Source organism: Myotis yumanensis, unplaced genomic scaffold, assembly GCF_028538775.1.
Source record: "Myotis yumanensis isolate MYYU_CA2020_CCGP unplaced genomic scaffold, mMyoYum1.0.hap1 SCAF_20, whole genome shotgun sequence".
Lineage (NCBI taxonomy): Eukaryota > Metazoa > Chordata > Mammalia > Chiroptera > Vespertilionidae > Myotis > Myotis yumanensis.
Genome location: NW_027223771.1, coordinates 5,531,712 through 5,547,938, shown reverse-complemented (window position 1 = coordinate 5,547,938; position 16,227 = coordinate 5,531,712). Strand labels below are relative to the sequence as shown.

Here is a 16,227-nt window from a genome sequence, read left to right as displayed (position 1 = left end):
GTACCTTTTTTATAGACCGAGTCCATCCCAGTTCCCTGCTCTAGTGCTGAGACCTAAGTAGGAAGTCCAAACTGCAAGGCACGACTGCACACGTGACAGTGACTCCTTGTAACTCTTCTTTAAAAGCCTAAAAGTGGTGATGCCAAATCTTCGAATAAATCCAAGCGATCTCAGGGCCCCGTGCACATCACCGCAGGAAGTGAGCCTATTCCCATCGGCGAGGACGAAGACGATGACCTGGACCAGGAGACGTTCAGCATTGTAAGTCCTCACACGGATCCGGTGCCATGGAGCTCTGTCCCATCTGCAGGTTTTATTTTTATTTATTTACTTATTTATTTTTAAAATATATTTTTACTGATCTCAGAGAGGAAGGGAGAGGAGAGAGAGAGAGAGAGAAACATCAATGATGAGAGAGAATCATGGATCGGCTGCCTCCTGCACGCCCCACACTGGGGATCGAGCCCACAACCCGGACAAGTGCCGTGACCAGGAATTGAACTGTGACCTCCTGGTTCATAGGTTGACGCTCAACCACTGAGCCACATTGGCCAGGCTGATCTGCAGGTTTTAAAGCTCAGAATATAAAGTCGAAGGCCCTGCTGTCCCTCACCCTAAAGCAGCGATTCTCAACCTGTGGGTCTCGACTCCTTTGGGGGTCCAATGACCCTTTCACAGGGGTCGCCTAAGACCATCGGAAAACACATATATAATTACATACTGTTTTTGTGATTAATCACTATGCTTTAATGATGTTCAATTTGTAACAATGAAAATACATCCTGCATATCAGATATTTACATGACGATTCATAACAGTAGCAAAATGACAGTGATGAAGTAGCAACGAAAATAATTTAATGGTTGGGGGTCACCACAACATGAGGAACTGTATTAAAGGATTGCGTCATTAGGAAGGTTGAGAACCACTGCCCTAAACCCATGCCTTTCCTTTGGTCCCTCCCCAGAAGTGACCACGATTCTAGATTCGACGATCATCCTCGCGGGGGATTTTAGACTTTTACGACGTATGTCTCTAAAGACAGGAATAGTTCCCATAACAGCCAGGCGGTCTCTCTCTGCTTTCTGTGTATTTTTACTACAATAATTATATGACGTAGGCAATTGCCTCCATTTTACATGTTAAAGAATAAGGTGGAGAGAGTTAAGGGGCTAGTCCTGGGTCACCGAGCTACGATGTGTAGCAGAGACTTGACCCAGGCAGTTTGACGAGAGAGTGTGGGTCCTGGCCCATCCTCCCACACAGCCTCCATGTGTCCATAACAGCATAGAAGATTGCTCTCCACCTTGGGAAGTTTCATGTCAAGGCCACACTGCATGCGTTCTGTAACTGCTTCTCCCTTCGCTCTGAGTTCCGATTTCCACAATTTTATTTTTTCTCCTCTTGACGGACACGGGGGTTCTCACAGATGTTTACCGCTACACATAGGCTGCGGTGAAATTGTAAACGTTTTCTTGTGCCCCGTGTGAGAGCTGCTCTAGAGCGCGCGGCTTGAGCAGGAGCTGGGAGTGGCATTGGGCATACGCGCCCGGCACTTGGTTAGATGTCGCAGAACTACTCCTCGAGGCCATTGTAGATGTTTGCACTCCTGGCGGGAGTGTGAGTTCAGGTCGCTTTCTCAGTCTCAGAAACACTTGGTAGTTTCTGACTTCTTAGTTTTGCTCCTCTTCGAAGGGTATGAAATACTGCCTGGTGTTGTAATTGATGATTTATTTTCATATTGATTGGGCATTTGTGTTTGTAACGAATTGCCTGTTTGGGGTAATTTTTCTTTCCTTACCTTTTCTGTAGGAATCCTTTTTTTTTTTTATTTTAATATATTTTACTGATTTTTTACAGAGAGGAAGGGAGAGGGAGAGTTAGAAACATCGATGAGAGAGAAACATCGAAAAAAAAAAACATCGATCAGCTGCCTCCTGCACACTCCCCACTGGGGATGTGGCCCAGGTACATGTCCTTGACCGGAATCGTACCTGGGACCCCTCAGTCCGCAGGCCGATGCTCTACCCACTGAGCCAAACCAGTTAGGGCTGTAGGAATTCTTTGTACATTCATGATGCTAACCTTTTATCTGTCAGTCCTTACAAGTATCTTCCAGTTTTTGGTATATTTCAAATGCAGTCCTTTTTTGTAAATCGACGGACAACACTGACAAATAAAGAGGCTGTAAGTGTATACACGGCTGTGGAAATTGCCACGATGTTGATGGAAGTGGGTAGGAGGGTCATGATCCTGTCATCTGCCTTATTGGCTCATTGGACCAGATGCTCAGGGGCTGACAACCATGTCCGACACGTTTTGTGATCATTTCCTCCTGAAGCTCTTAGTTTTGTTTTTACGAAGCTCCTTGTTCTTGGATATTGGACTCTGGAAGTGGTCCCTAAGGTTATCTGATGGCTTGGTAAGCCTCAGGGTCTCACCTCTCTAATTTGTTTTCTGTTGTTCCCGTTAGATACTTCCTCGGAGGCTCTGCAGCCCTAGTTGTCTGCTCACATTTAAAAGTGGAGACTAACCCTCCCATTGGGGGTGCTGGGCATGTGGGCGGGGCTTGATGGACTCCGAGCATGTTCATTGGTTGGTGATGTGGTGGGGCTGCTTCCTGGGAAACTCACCTGGGTGTCTGTCACTGTCTGGGTATCTCTTTTTGTTGTTGCTGTCAATCCTCACCCGGGGATACTTTTCCATTGATTTTTAGAGAGAGTGGAAGGAGGGGAAGAGACCGAGAGAGAAATATCGATTGGTTGCCTCCCTCATGCACTCCATTGGGAGTTTGGGGGCATGGATTGAACCTGCAATCCAGCTATGGGCCCTGGACCGGAATCGAACCCGGGACCTTCAGTCCTCGGGCCAACGCTCTATCCACTGAGGCGAACCGGCTAGGGTAGTCTGGGTATCTCGTATTCTTCGGCAGTCTTTAAAGAACCAGTTTTATCCTTAGCCCTCGCCCCTACTTCTAAAGACACAGAGCAGGCCTCGGGCATTTTGGGATGTAAATGATGTGGTCCTCAGCTCTCTCCGGGGGGCATGAAATACTGACTGGTATTGTAATTGATCATTTATTTCCCTGTTTATTGGGCATTCGTGTTTCCAGTGAATTGCCTGTTCCTGTTCTTGGCCTGTTTGTCTTTCACTGTTTTGTTGCTATTTACACCGTCTTTGAGGGCTTACCTCTTTTGTAAGGCGATCAATCCCTTTGCTGTCATTGTAGCAGGCGTGGGGATAGGGAGAAAAAGATCCTTGTGTTCAGTTTGCCGTCTTGATCTGGAAGCAACAACCTCCCTTCATGTCTTACAAGCCTAAAGGACTCTGAATATTTCACCCTGCACTTCCAGCTAGTTTGTGACGGGCGGCTTTTAGACCTGTAATTTTGCTTCTCATTTGATCTTCATAAAGGCCTTATGGGATTCTCAGGCCCCTCTGGCAGATGCGGAAACAGAGCAGCATTTTCTGAGACCAAGTAAGGAGTCCGAGTCCTGGCTCCAGGCCAAGCATGTCAAACTCGCAGCCGGCGGGCCGCACGCCTCGTTTAAACAAACGGCGGGCCGCGAGCTGGGCGTGCTTGCTCTGGGCGGTGGTGCTGGGACGTGCACCTCTGGTGTTTCCGACCTGGCATCGTGCCACTGGCCTCACCCTCCTCTCTCTTGATCACGGGGCACGGGGTGGGCTGTGCGCGCTCTGGGAACTCGGGGCACAGAGAGCAAAAAGGGGGCCGAGTCCCTGCTGCAGGTGTTCCATGTCCCCGCCCTCCTGACTGTTGCAGTGTAAGGAGAGGATGAGGCCGGTGAAGAAGGCACTGAAGCAGCTGGACAAACCCGACAAGGGGCTGAGCGTGCAGGAGCAGCTGGAGCACACCCGGAACTGCCTGCTGAAAATTGGGGACCGCATCGCCGAGTGCCTTAAAGCCTACTCCGACCAGGAGCACATCAAGCTGTGGAGGAGGTAGCCCTCGGGCCTCCGCTGCCCCGTTTGATTTGATAGAATGTGTGAGCGTGTGCGTGTGCGCCTGCGTGTGCGTGTGTGTATGCGTGCACACGCACATTGCTTTGTTTTGGTCTTGTCAAGGTGACATCTCCACCCCATGAAACATTTTTTCCCAACAAAAGACATCTTTTGGCAACATGGCTATAACCTTCAGTTTTACTTGCCTGAAATAGTCCGCTCCACAGGGACCCATCTTTTGAATTGGTTGGATGACATCATTCATTAATTTTCAAAAATAGATTTTTTTCACATGTTTATTGATTTCAGAGAGGGAGAGAGAGATAGAAACATTAACGATGAGACAGAATCATGGATCGGCTGGCTGCCTCCTGCTGGCCCCCTCCTGGGGATTGTGCCCATCACCCGGGCATGTGCCACGCACAGATACCTGGCTGCATGTGGGTCCTGAGCTGGGACATGGCAGGGCCCAGAGTGCGGAAGGTGGAGGAAGACGGGGCCCGAGTGCTGGGTGCCAGCGAGATCCTTAGAACCCTGGCTGCCGACTCCCTGCAACTGAGAGTAGCGGGTAAAGCTGTAGTATTGAGGCCAAGACCTGAAGAATTTCTTTCTGTCACTTGAGTTCTACACTTGGGCAGTATTCCACGGCCCAAGTTCAGTCGCTTGCCATCAGTCAAAAGAGAAGAAGTTATTCTGTGAATTCTATAATTGACCAGAACTGTTGTTGTTGTCTTTTTAGGAACCTATGGATTTTCGTTTCCAAGTTTACAGAATTTGATGCTCGAAAGTTGCATAAGTTGTACAAGATGGCCCATAAGAAAAGGTCCCAAGAAGAGGAGGTAAGAGACAAATGTAATCCCAGTTCATTCAAACAGACAACACCAGTCCCACAGGAAAAGCCCTTCCTGCGGTTTTCCCAGGGAGGTGATGGTGGAATCACGGTTGTGGGTGTTAGAGGGGCCACTGGGTCCCTGCTCTCACTGTGCGGAGGGAGGCGCAGGTCAGGCTGGGTCAGGAGCCCCCGAGGCTGTCCTGCCTTGTCCTGCACCCCCTTCCCCCTGGGAGCGGTGCAGTTTCTCAGCACACTCCGCTAGGATCGATCTAAAGCCCCGGCCAGGAAATGCCAGGATGTTTACTGGCCTTTCAAGCAGTGCTGAGTGCTTCTGTCCTGAGCTCATGTATTCACCAGGTTCGCTCGCTCGCTCGCTCGCTCTTTCTCTTTCTTTAAAAATACGTTTTTATTGATTGCAGAGAGGAAGGGAGAGGGAGAGAGAGAGAAACGTCAATGATGAGAGAAAATCACTGATCAGCTGCCTCCTGCACGCCCCACACTGGGGATGGAGCCCTCAACCCGGGCATGTGCCCCGACCGGGAATTGAACCAATTGGAATTGAACCATGACCTCCTGGTTCATAGGTCAACGCTCAACCACTGAGCCACGCTGGCCTGGTTGGGCCTTTTCCTTCATGTGTCCTTGTCTGGTGGTAGCTTACAAATGTCCTGAGGGGTGACGGGACTGTGGCAGGAAACGCCTTTCCTGTGCTTTTCTGGGCCATGGGAACTTGGTGTCCTTCCAGCTTTTGTACGTGGTGTCCCAACATGAGAAGGTGCCCACAAGTCGCCCCCCTTTGGTGAGGGGGCGGGCACAGCAGTGACTTGGCCCATGTGCAGGGCAGTGTCCTTGTGCAGACACGTCCACGTGCAGGTCTGCTAACGGGCCAGCCTGGGAGGTCGCTGCCTCCTCTGTTAACACGCCAGCCCCTGGAAGGTTCCTTGTCCCTTGTCCTCTGTCGTGACCTCAGCACCCGGTCGAGGCCGGCACAGGGCAGGTGCTCAGCAGCACTGGTTGCATGAGCCTGTTCTCCGCCCAGCACTGTGTGGGGCTGGGGAGCAGCACCCTGAAGTAGCTGCTCATTTAATTGTCACGGAAGAAGGTGATGTGTGATGTAGCAGTAAACACCGCAGCGACGCACGGACGTTGCTGAGCATTAGTGTGAATGTTAGTGTGAGTGTTAGCAGTATAGGAAGTCTGGCAGAAAGGGCGGGAAGGAATGGCATCGTTGGGAAAGAGTGGAAGTCGGGTGGAGCATTGGAAGCTGGACATGGGATGTGGGTATCGGAAGCTAGTGTACGCTGAGGAACAGAAGCAGTGACCCTGTGAGCGGGGTAACCATGGCCACAGCCTTTCTGCGGAAGACGCAGTAGGGTTTATCAGAGACTAAAACATGCAGGTCTCCCGGTCAGAATTTAGTTTAAGGAGATAATGAAGGATGACTTCAATGCTCAACAGTAAGAAATAAATAATGATACAGCCATACTGGGGAGTATTACTCAGCCATAATCATAATACTGTGGAAATAAGTATTCACGTGAGATTTTCATGATACATTAACTGAAAAATAATACCAAGCAATATTTTATTTGATATACATATATATATGTATATATATATTATAAATATATTTTTATTGATTTCAGAGAGGAAGAGAGAAACATCAAAGACGAGAGAGTCATTGATCAGCTGCCTCCTGCACACACCCCACTGGGGATCGAGCCTACAACCCGGGCCTGTGCCCTTAACCGGAATTGAACATGGGACCCTTCAGTCCGAAGGCCAATGCTCTATCCACTGAGCCAAACCAGCCAGGGCTACATATATATTAAAAACCCAAAATGGCTTAGACATGGAGCAAATTATTATTATTATTATTATTTTAAAAATATATTTTATTGATTTTTTACAGAGAGGAAGGGAGAGAGATAGAGAGTTAGAAACATCGATGAGAGAGATACATCGACCAGCCGCCTCCTGCACATCCCCCACTGGGGATGTGCCCGCAACCCAGGTACATGCCCTTGACCGGAATCGAACCCGGGACCTTTCAGTCCGCAGGCCGACGCTCTATCCACCGAGCCAAACCGGTTTTGGCTGGAGCAAATTATTTATATAATTTTTTTTGTTGGTGAGACTTTAAGTCGCATTTTTTCTTTCTTCCTGCATTTTCTGATGTTTTGATGGCAAAGATTTTGCGTGTTTGGTGAAGTGGTGGAATGCAGACATTGAGATATTTAGCTTGATGCCTTTGTAATGGGAGCTAGTTTCTCCTGGACTAGTCGGGGGCTGATGCTTAGTTCGTCTAAGACAGTCAGTGGTTTCCATGGAAGAGGAGTGTCTGAGGACGCTGACAGCCCGGGCGCCCGTCCATGGCCCGTGCCATGACATGTAGCAGCCCCCACACGTGTTCTTGCAGGTTCTCGTCAGTGCGGTTGGCCTAGACCAGGGGTGGGGAACGTGTGGCCCGCGGGCCGTATAAGGCCCATAAAATCATTTGGTCTGGCCCTGCCAAGGCATCAGGGGCGAGTGAATGAAATGTTTGACCAAACAGAGCAGGCTGATTTTTAAGCTGCTAATTTCGTATGGCCCGAGAGTGACGTTATAAATATCCACATGGCCCTTGGCAGAGGAAAGATTCCCCACCCCTGGCCTAGTCGGTCAGAGCATCAGAGCAGCAGGTGCGCTCCGAGCTGCCCTCTGTGGAAGCTCAGTGGAAGGGTGAGCTAGTTGTGGGAAGAAGGTAGTAGATGGCAGGTCAGAAGCCAGCAGGGGCCAGAGGGGGACCCTGAAGGTGGGGCCCTCGATGCCGTTCTTGGGCAGCCAGCCTGGGACCCTGAGAGTCTCTGGTGTCCTTTTTTCCTCCAGGAGCAAAAGAAGAAAGATGATGTGATGAGTGGTAAGAAGCCATTTCGACCAGAGGCCTCGGGCTCAAGCCGGGACTCTCTGCTGTCCCAGCCCCACACCCCGCACAGCCTTCACCCTCAGAAGTCTCACCTGCCCTCCCACGGCCCGCAGACGCACGGGCACCCGAGAGACAGCTACAACCACCCCAACAAGAGACACTTCAGTAACGCAGGTAGGTCATGGGCGGGACTTGTTAGAGGCGACGAGAGCAGTTATTTATGTTCAGAGACAGTAGGTAGGCTTTTGTGCTGTCTTTTTTTAAAAAAAATGCTTTTACTGATATTTAGAGAGAGAAGAAGGGAGAAGGGAGAGAGAGAGAAACATCAGCGATGAGAGAGAACTACCGATCGGCTGCCTGCTGCACGCCCCGCTACCGGGGTTTGAGCCCACAACCCAGAAACGTGCCCTTGACCGGGAATCTAACTGACCTCCTGGTTTCTGGGTGGACATTGAACCACTGAGCCATGCCGGCTGGACTGGGCTGAGCTGGGCTGTAGTTTGACCATCATTTTATTGTTCTCTTTGTTTTCTGAATGAGATCATGAAATAAAGATCCGAAAGGATGTTCTTTCTGTTTTAATTTGTGTGCGTGGGGCTGGCCACGTGCAATGAAAGGATGTTCTTTCAGCTTTGACGAGAACATAGTCCCCAGAGTACCAAAGGACAAATGATAGGCTGAGGGGGACAATTTACATTCTACATGACAGTTAGATGACTAAAACGCTGTTGCTATGGAAAGAGCCCTAGTCAATTGACAAAAAGGGGGTGACCTGATAGAAAAATGGAGCCTTGTTCATTTTTTCCGGTACTCAATAGTGATAGATCTTAGTGCATCAGTGGGAACACATTTCAGGTTTCATATAAATTGAGGATGTTCTCTAGCTGTGCATGAATGCTGGCAGCTGAGCGAGTTTTGACAATTATTTGAATCTGGAATGTTTAAGTGTAGGTTTAAAGAGTAAAGCTGGATCGATCTTTGTTATTTGCTTTAAAAAAAGAAAAGAAAAAGAAAAATGGGACAAGGGTAGGAATATGGAATTCATACGGAAGAGGAAATTCAGATGGCCAATAGGGCAAGAGGACCAACGTTGCTACTAGGGAGTGTAAATTAAAGCAACACTAAGCTAACCCTTTTTTTTTTTCACCCATTCAGATAAGCAAAAATTGAAATGTGATATATACACAAGTCGCTGTGTGTAAATTGCTATAGTCTTTCCAGAAAATAATCCGAAATACTTAAAGCTGTTTCTGGGAGTCTGTCCTGTGGTGATAAAAGCATAACATGTACGAGTTCAGCAAAAATCTGGAAATAACTTGAATGTTCGTTAACAGGAGAAAGGCCAGATGAGTAATAGGACGTCTCTACTCTTACTATCAGTTAAAAAGAACGAGCTGGCTTTACAGAATTAAAAATGAGGGGAAAAAGCAACGCACACAACATGAACTTAACCATTTTAAGTGACCAGTTTAGTGGCATTTAGTGCATTCATCGCATTGTGCAACCAGTACTTTTATCTAGTTCCAGAACATTCCCATGATCCCCAAGTGGAAGTCCCATACCTATTAAGTTTCTCCCATCTCCCCGTCTCAGCCCCGGTAGACACCAGTCTGTCTCCTGTCTCCCAGGATTTATGTATTCTGGATCCTTCTATGTGGAAACATACAATATGTGTCTGAATTCTCTCACTTGGCAAAATATTTTCAAGGTTCATCCACGTTGTAACGTGTCAACGTTCGATTCCTCTTTGTGGCTGAATACTGTTCCGTTGGGTGGATGCACCACAATTTATCAGCTGGTGGGCACTTGGTTTTGTTTTTATTTTTGGCTGTTTGTGAAAAGCACTGCTGTGGAAATTGGTGTGCAAGTAGGTGAAGGCCGATTTTCAATTCCTTTAGGTGCATATCTGGGAGTGGAGTTGCTGGGCCATGTGGTAATTCGGTGTTAAACTTTCTAAGGAAGCGCCCACCCCTGTTTTTCGTCGGGAATTTTTGAATCCTGTGCTGTGCACGCATGGAGAGAGACGTGGAAGCTTGCACACCACAGCCGTTGCTCTGCCGCTGTCTGTTCTCCAGCCGTGTCCTCAGCCTGAGCTCAGAGTCACACGGCTCCCCGGTGGCTGCAGAAGTCAGCCCTCCCCTCTCTGAGGCCTTCTGCTCTTCGGAATCTTATTCCTTCTAGTCCTGATTTTTGCTTTGGCGGCTCTTTGATGTCATTAAACAGGTTCTTTTTTTGTTTTTCTGGCCTTTTTTTTAATAGTATATTTTTATTGATTTTGGAGAAGAATGGAGAGGGAAAGAGAGAGATAGAAACATCAATGATGATAGAGAATCACTGATCGCCTGCCTCCTGCACGCCCCCCACTGGGGATCGAGCCCACAACCCGGGCATGTGCCCGGACCAGGCATCGAATCGTGACCTCCTGGTTCATAGGTCAGTGTTCAATTACTGAGCCACGCTGGCCGGGCTAACGTTTGCTTTTTGAGTGACATCTCATTTTAATGCTCGGACCCAGGTTGGAAGGTGAGCAGGCGGACAAAAAGAAGCAGTGGTTCTTAAGATTTCAGAAGGAGAAAGGCGGGGAATTTTCTTGTGCCTTAAAATTTGGGGGAAGCATGGTAGGACTCATTACTGGTGTGTGAGCAGCAGCAACAAGGAGGAAATTCGATGTCTGTTTATAACACGTGTCAGCCTCTCAGTTTTGTTTTTTTTTTTAAACATATTTTATTGATTTTTTTACGGAGAGGAAGGGAGAGAGATAGAGAGCTAGAAACATCGATGAGAGAGAAACATCGATCAGCTGCCTCCTGCACACCCCCAATGGGATGTGCCTGCAACCCAGGTACATGCCCTTGACCGGAATCGAACCCGGGACCCCCCAGTCCGCAGGCCGACGCTCTATCCACTGAGCCAAACCAGTCTCGGCCAGCCTCTCAGTTTAAACTGCAGTGGAAGTGGAACTTGGTCACCCCTCGCAGTCATGAGACACCCTTGCTCTCCCGCAGATCGAGGAGACTGGCAGCGGGAAAGGAAGTTCAACTACGGCGGTGGCAACAGCAACCCGCCCTGGGGGAGTGACCGGCACCACCAGTACGAGCAGCACTGGTACAAGGACCACCACTACGGGGACCGGCGGCACATGGACAGCCACCGTTCCGGCTACCGACCCAACAACCTGTCCCGAAAGAGGCCCTACGACCAGTACAGCGACCGGGACCACCGGGGACACAGAGACTATTACGACAGGTACGCAGAGGGACACTGAGCTGGCCGCCGCCAGGAGCTGCACCGTGTGTAAGGGGGAGAGACGGGCGGCACATGCACGGATGTGTTTATCTCGTCACGTGCCCAGGCGTGGTCCCAACATGGGGCAAACGTTCGTGCCACTGTGGCATCTCGCAGTGTTGGGAGGGATCAGGGTGTAGGCAGCTGACGCCGTGCTGGCTGGACGGTTGATAGATAGCAGGGACTTCTGAGTTTCTCTTGGGGCTGAGGAAGAGGTGGGTGGGGCTGTGATGCTTGATTTGGGCCCTGAATCGTCAGCTAAGCAGAGCGATGGGGTAGGCCTCACGGGCCCAGGCCCAGGATGGGCACCCAGACCAACAGAGTGGAAGTTGGGAGGCCTCCAGTGCCAGGTGTGCGTTTCAGTCTCTGGCTCGTAAGGAGCCCTGTGGTCCTCTAGGTTCCTCACGTCTGCACTCTGAGCAGTGTTCACTGAGGACTCAAGCGAGGCCCCCTGCAGAGCCCTGAGCTGCTGCGTGCAGAACTGTGGTTTGCCTCCGTCCTGCGAGCTCCAGCGGCCGCGGTTCTGCTCACACCCAGGCTCTCGGCTCAGGACCTCTGCTGGGCTTCGGTCTCCCCTTCCCTGCGCGGAGGCCTGGGAACGGCTGCAGCAGCGAGCGGGGCGGTGACAGGCTCATCGCATGAGCTCCCCCTCCTCAGGAACCACTAGTGTTCGCTGCCTTCCATCTGACGTGGTGTCTTGAAAACCTGTGCTGCCTACGTTTTGTCTCTCTCTGGTTGTTTCCGGCAGGAGGGTCCGTCTAGACCAGTGATGGCGAACCTTTTGAGCTCGGCGTGTCAGCATTTTGAAAAACCCTAACTTAACTCTGGTGCCGTGTCACATAGAGAAATGTTTTGCTATTTGCAACCATAGTAAAAGAAAGACTTAAATTTTTGATATTTATTTTATATATTTAAATGCCATTTAACAAAGAAAAATCAACCAAAAAAATGAGTTCGCGTGTCACCTCTGACACGCGTGTCATAGGTTCGCCATCACTGGTATAGAGGCTCATCCACATATATCTACATATATCAGACTTCATTCCTTTTTATGCTGAATCGCATTCCGTTGTACTTCGGTGCCGCCTTTTGCTTATCCACCCGCCCACTGGGGGGCGTCTGAGTCGCTCCCACCTTTCGGCCGTTGTGAATAGCGCTGCTGTGAACCTGGGAGTGGACTCGTTAGTCATGCGGTGCTTCTATGTTTAACTTTTTAGGAACCACCTAACCCCTTTTCCATAGAGGCCGAGCCACTTTGCATTCCTACCAGCAGTGTGTGAGAATTCCAATTTCCCCCCTCCTTTGCCAATACTGGTTTTCTGGGTTTTTAAAAAACCCAGCTATCCTAGTGGGTGGGAGCAGTATCTCATTGGGGTCTTGGTTTGCATTTCTCTAATGATTCACGTTCATTAAGGATGGTGAGCATCTCTTCATGTGTCTGAGACAGATGTTTGCCAAAGTCTCTCACCCATACAGTGGGGCCTTGACTTACGAGTTTAATTCGTTCCGAGACCGAGGTCCTTAACTCAAATTACTCTTATCAACTCAGTGCAAAAAATCAGCCGAGAGACAGCTGGCATCTCAAAAAACTCGTTAGTCGGGACACTCGTAAGTCAAGGCCCCACTGTGTTTGAATTGGATTGTCTTTTTGCTGTTGATTTGTAACAATTCTCTTTTACTAGGATAACAAGCAGTTTACCACAGTCCTACGTAAAACACTTACTATTTTTTGCATTGAGCCAAATTAAAAAACAAACATGTTTATTGATTTTTAGAGAGAGAGCAAGGGAGAGAGAAAGAGAAACATCGATATGAGACTGGCTGCCTCCCACGCTCCCCCTTACGGGGGATCAAGCCCGCAACCCGGGCATGTGTCCTGAGTAGGAATTGGACCGGCAGCCTATTGGTGCCCGGCGCTTAACCACGGAGCCACACGGCTGAGGGCCCAGTTTACTGTAAAGTAATTAGCCCTTCACCTATGGCTGAATATTTAGGTTGATCGTAGCTTTTGCTGTTGCTCAGAAGTTCCAGAATCAGTCCTGCGGCTCTTTTTCTCCCGGGCTGGGCCACGGAACATGGCAATGCGTGGGGATCTTGCCAGTTTTCCGCAGGGAGAACACGTGTCCAGAGCCACCAGTGGTTCACGTGCTGCTGGTTTCATGGCCGCTTCATGAGGCTGTGTCGCTTTGCCAATGAGTACAAAATAGCCCTTTGTGGTTACTTTAATATATATATATTGCTTTCAGAGAGGAAAGGAGAGAGGGGGAGAGAGAGAAATATCAGTGATGGGAGACAATCATTGATGGGCTGCCTCCTGCTGGGAATCGAGCCCGCATGTGCCCTGACCGGGAATCGAACCGTGACCTCCTGGTTCAGAGGTCGACGCTCAACCCCTGAGCCAGGCTGGCGGGCGGCCACTTTTGTTTTTGGTTCCTGGTGGTGTGAGGCCTGAGGAAGAGCCCTGGGCAAGGAAGGGGGGCGCGTGGCCGTGCTCCCAGCTGATCCTTGTGTCTCTGTTGCAGGCACCACCACGACTCCAAGCGGAGGCGATCGGATGAGTTCAGGCCCCAGAACTACCACCAGCAGGATTTCCGACGGATGTCTGACCACCGCCCCCCGATGGGCTACCACGGCCAGGGACCCTCAGACCACTACCGCTCTTTCCACACAGACAAATTGGGGGACTACAAGCAGCCCCTGCCCCCCCTGCACCCCGCCGTCTCCGATCCTCGCTCGCCCCCTTCGCAGAAATCTCCTCACGACCCCAAGTCCCCCCTGGATCACAGGTCTCCTCTGGAGAGATCCCTAGAACAGAAAAACAACCCGGATTATAACTGGAATGTTCGGAAAACATAGAGGGCGGCCCGGGAGGAAGGGGCGAGCGAGGGTCCTCGCGCACCTGGCTGATTGTGGTCTGATCCAACGGGAGCCCGTTACCTAGACCAGTAAGTGGAGATTCTGGACACGCTGCTGCCGCCAGCTCGCCGGCTGAGGGGCGCCTGCCTCCGGGAGTGAGGGCTCGGTCTGGTCGCCCCCTCCTGCTCGAGGCACCCCATCCGTTCCAGTCTGCTCTGGCCTCCCACTGAGGGGTGCTCGGAGGAAGAGTGACTTTTGTGTCCCAGCCCCGCGGCTGTGTCTCCCCAGGGAGGGAGGAAGGGATCTTAGGCGCGAATGTTTCATGGTCAGGGTCCCTGCCCAGGCCTTGGGCGCAGGGTCCGGGGAGGAAGGTGTGCGTGAGGGCCGCCGGGCCTGCTGGACCGTGCGTGGCGTGGGTCACGGTGACAGACGATGCTGCTGATGGGAGGGGGGCGGGGGGTCGAGTGGGTGGGGTCTCGCGTCATAGGATGTGAAGGGGGGGAGCAGGTGCACCCCCCTGAGTGTTCTGGGGACAAGTGATCCCCTGGGCCTCTTGATGTGACACCTGCTAACGTTGCAGGGGGTGGGGGGCAGAGAGGGGAGCAGCTCACCGCGGCCCCTTCCCCACAGACACTAATTTTCCCACGCTGTCTGTACATTTCAAAGCTGCGGCCTCCCGGGCCTGCCGGGCCGGGGAGCGAGGTCGGTGCGGCCGCCTTGAGGGCTGAGTCTGGAGAAGGCGTGGGTCCGGCTGGGTTGGGAGTGGGCAGGGTGGGGGACGTGTGGCCAGAAATGAGTCTCTGAGGATTTCCAATTCCTGGAACAGGAAGTAAAACTCCAGGGCCCGGTGGTGGGGGTGGGGGGGCAGAGACAGGCCTGCTGGTGGGAGGGGGTTCCCCCAGGGGGGTGGCAGTGCCAGCAGGTGGGGGAGCTCTCCATGTTGTGCTAGGTCAGCATTTGCCGATTGCATTTTAGTTCCCTTTGCAGAGTTGAAGGAAGCAATGACAGAGTCACATCTCCTGAGAGCATGGGGGGGAGGGGCACCGAGAAGCCGGTTGTTACCTGTGTTGTCATTGGAACTGAATCAGTTTCTTTTAGAACGAGCTCAGCTGAGTTATAGGCCGAGTCCTTTCTTCCCACGACAGGTGTCCGAGGACTGAGCTGCAGGCAGTGCGCGCGGAGGCTGGGAGGCAGGTGTCCTGTCAGTTACGCAGGCTCCTGTCATGTTCCCGAGCCGGGCCGGCTGTCCCCTTCGCTGTCCACAGCTTGTCAGTATTGTGAGCGCAGCCCAGGCCTTCGTGGACGGAGGCAGGAAACCGCCTGGAACGTGTCCCGGCTGGAGCTGGTGAACCCCTCCAGGGGGCGTGCGCAGCATTAGCCTCCCGGGACTAGCCTGTGGGCGCTTCCTAAAGTCACTCCCCCTTCCTCGCCTGGGCCCTGGGCCGCACCACTGATGCCTTTGCTAACGAACCCCGAGTTGCATCCTGAGGGAAGCAGGCGTGGCTTCGGTGGCCGCGTGGCTTTGGTGGCCGTGGCTCCCTGCTGCACAGAGCACCCCAGGCCTGGCCAGAGGAGAGTCCGGGTCCTCGCAGCTGGTGCTGGGGTCAGTGGCCCACCACCTCCTCACTACCGCCTCCTGGTACTTAGTTGGGGTTCTTCACGCCAGGCGTGTGCCAGATATGCCCTGAGGCGGAGCCTGAGGACGGCCCGGGAGGCCCTGGCTGCAGCCATCCTCCGGGAGGCGCTGTGACCGCTCAGTGGGGGGCGGTGGACCAGGTCTCGGCTTTGGCCACCACCCTCAGCTCCTTGCTGACGATTCTAACCCTGCCCCATGTTTGAGTTGCCCCGGACACAGAGGAAGGTGGGGTTGGCCTGCCAGGGCCCGGAGGGATGGGGGTGGGTGGGCAGGGATGAGCCCCAGCGCCTTGCCCTGCGGGACGGGGGTCACGTCACATCCTCGGGAGGCACAACCGTTCCTTTTACTACGAAGAGGCCCGTCGGAGGCCCTGCCTGTCAGTCAGGGACTTTTGTTGTCGATGGGAGATGTGAGTTATTCCCAAAGATGTCGCATCATGAGGATAAAGGGACCCCCTCTTGTTTGCAGCGAGGACTCCGAGTGCCATATGATGTAGCAAAAGGCAGTATCGGCCAGATCAGTGTTAGCTCGATTATCGAATTGCAGTATCCCCATGCGAGCATCTACTGGAGGTGCGCGAAGTGTGTCTGCAGGGCGTGCGGGAGGCGGGAGGCCCTCCTCAGGGGCCCGAGTCGGGGTGAATGCTGTGCACTCAGATTAAACCCGAGATTGGCACAGGGGGGACCTCTCTCCCCGAGGGTGGGGGAGGCTGCCCGGGAACCTGTGAGGATGGTTCCCACGGCGCCCGGCTCG

At 51.9% G+C, this 16,227-nt stretch overlaps 1 protein-coding gene across 2 annotated transcripts in view; it reads left to right on the top strand.

The window, feature by feature from the left end:
• The window catches only part of CHD2 (chromodomain helicase DNA binding protein 2), an 86,132-nt gene extending 71,852 nt beyond the window's left edge, over window positions 1-14,280 (top strand). For both annotated transcript variants that reach the window (XM_070400663.1, XM_070400662.1), the window contains 6 exons: window positions 127-261; window positions 3,782-3,960; window positions 4,700-4,799; window positions 7,661-7,871; window positions 10,703-10,943; window positions 13,505-14,280. In XM_070400663.1, the coding sequence (XP_070256764.1) occupies window positions 127-261; window positions 3,782-3,960; window positions 4,700-4,799; window positions 7,661-7,871; window positions 10,703-10,943; window positions 13,505-13,838 (1,200 nt within the window). In that variant the 3' untranslated portion in view covers window positions 13,839-14,280. The remainder of the gene's footprint in view (window positions 1-126; window positions 262-3,781; window positions 3,961-4,699; window positions 4,800-7,660; window positions 7,872-10,702; window positions 10,944-13,504) is intronic.
• The last annotated feature ends 1,947 nt before the right edge of the window (window positions 14,281-16,227 follow it).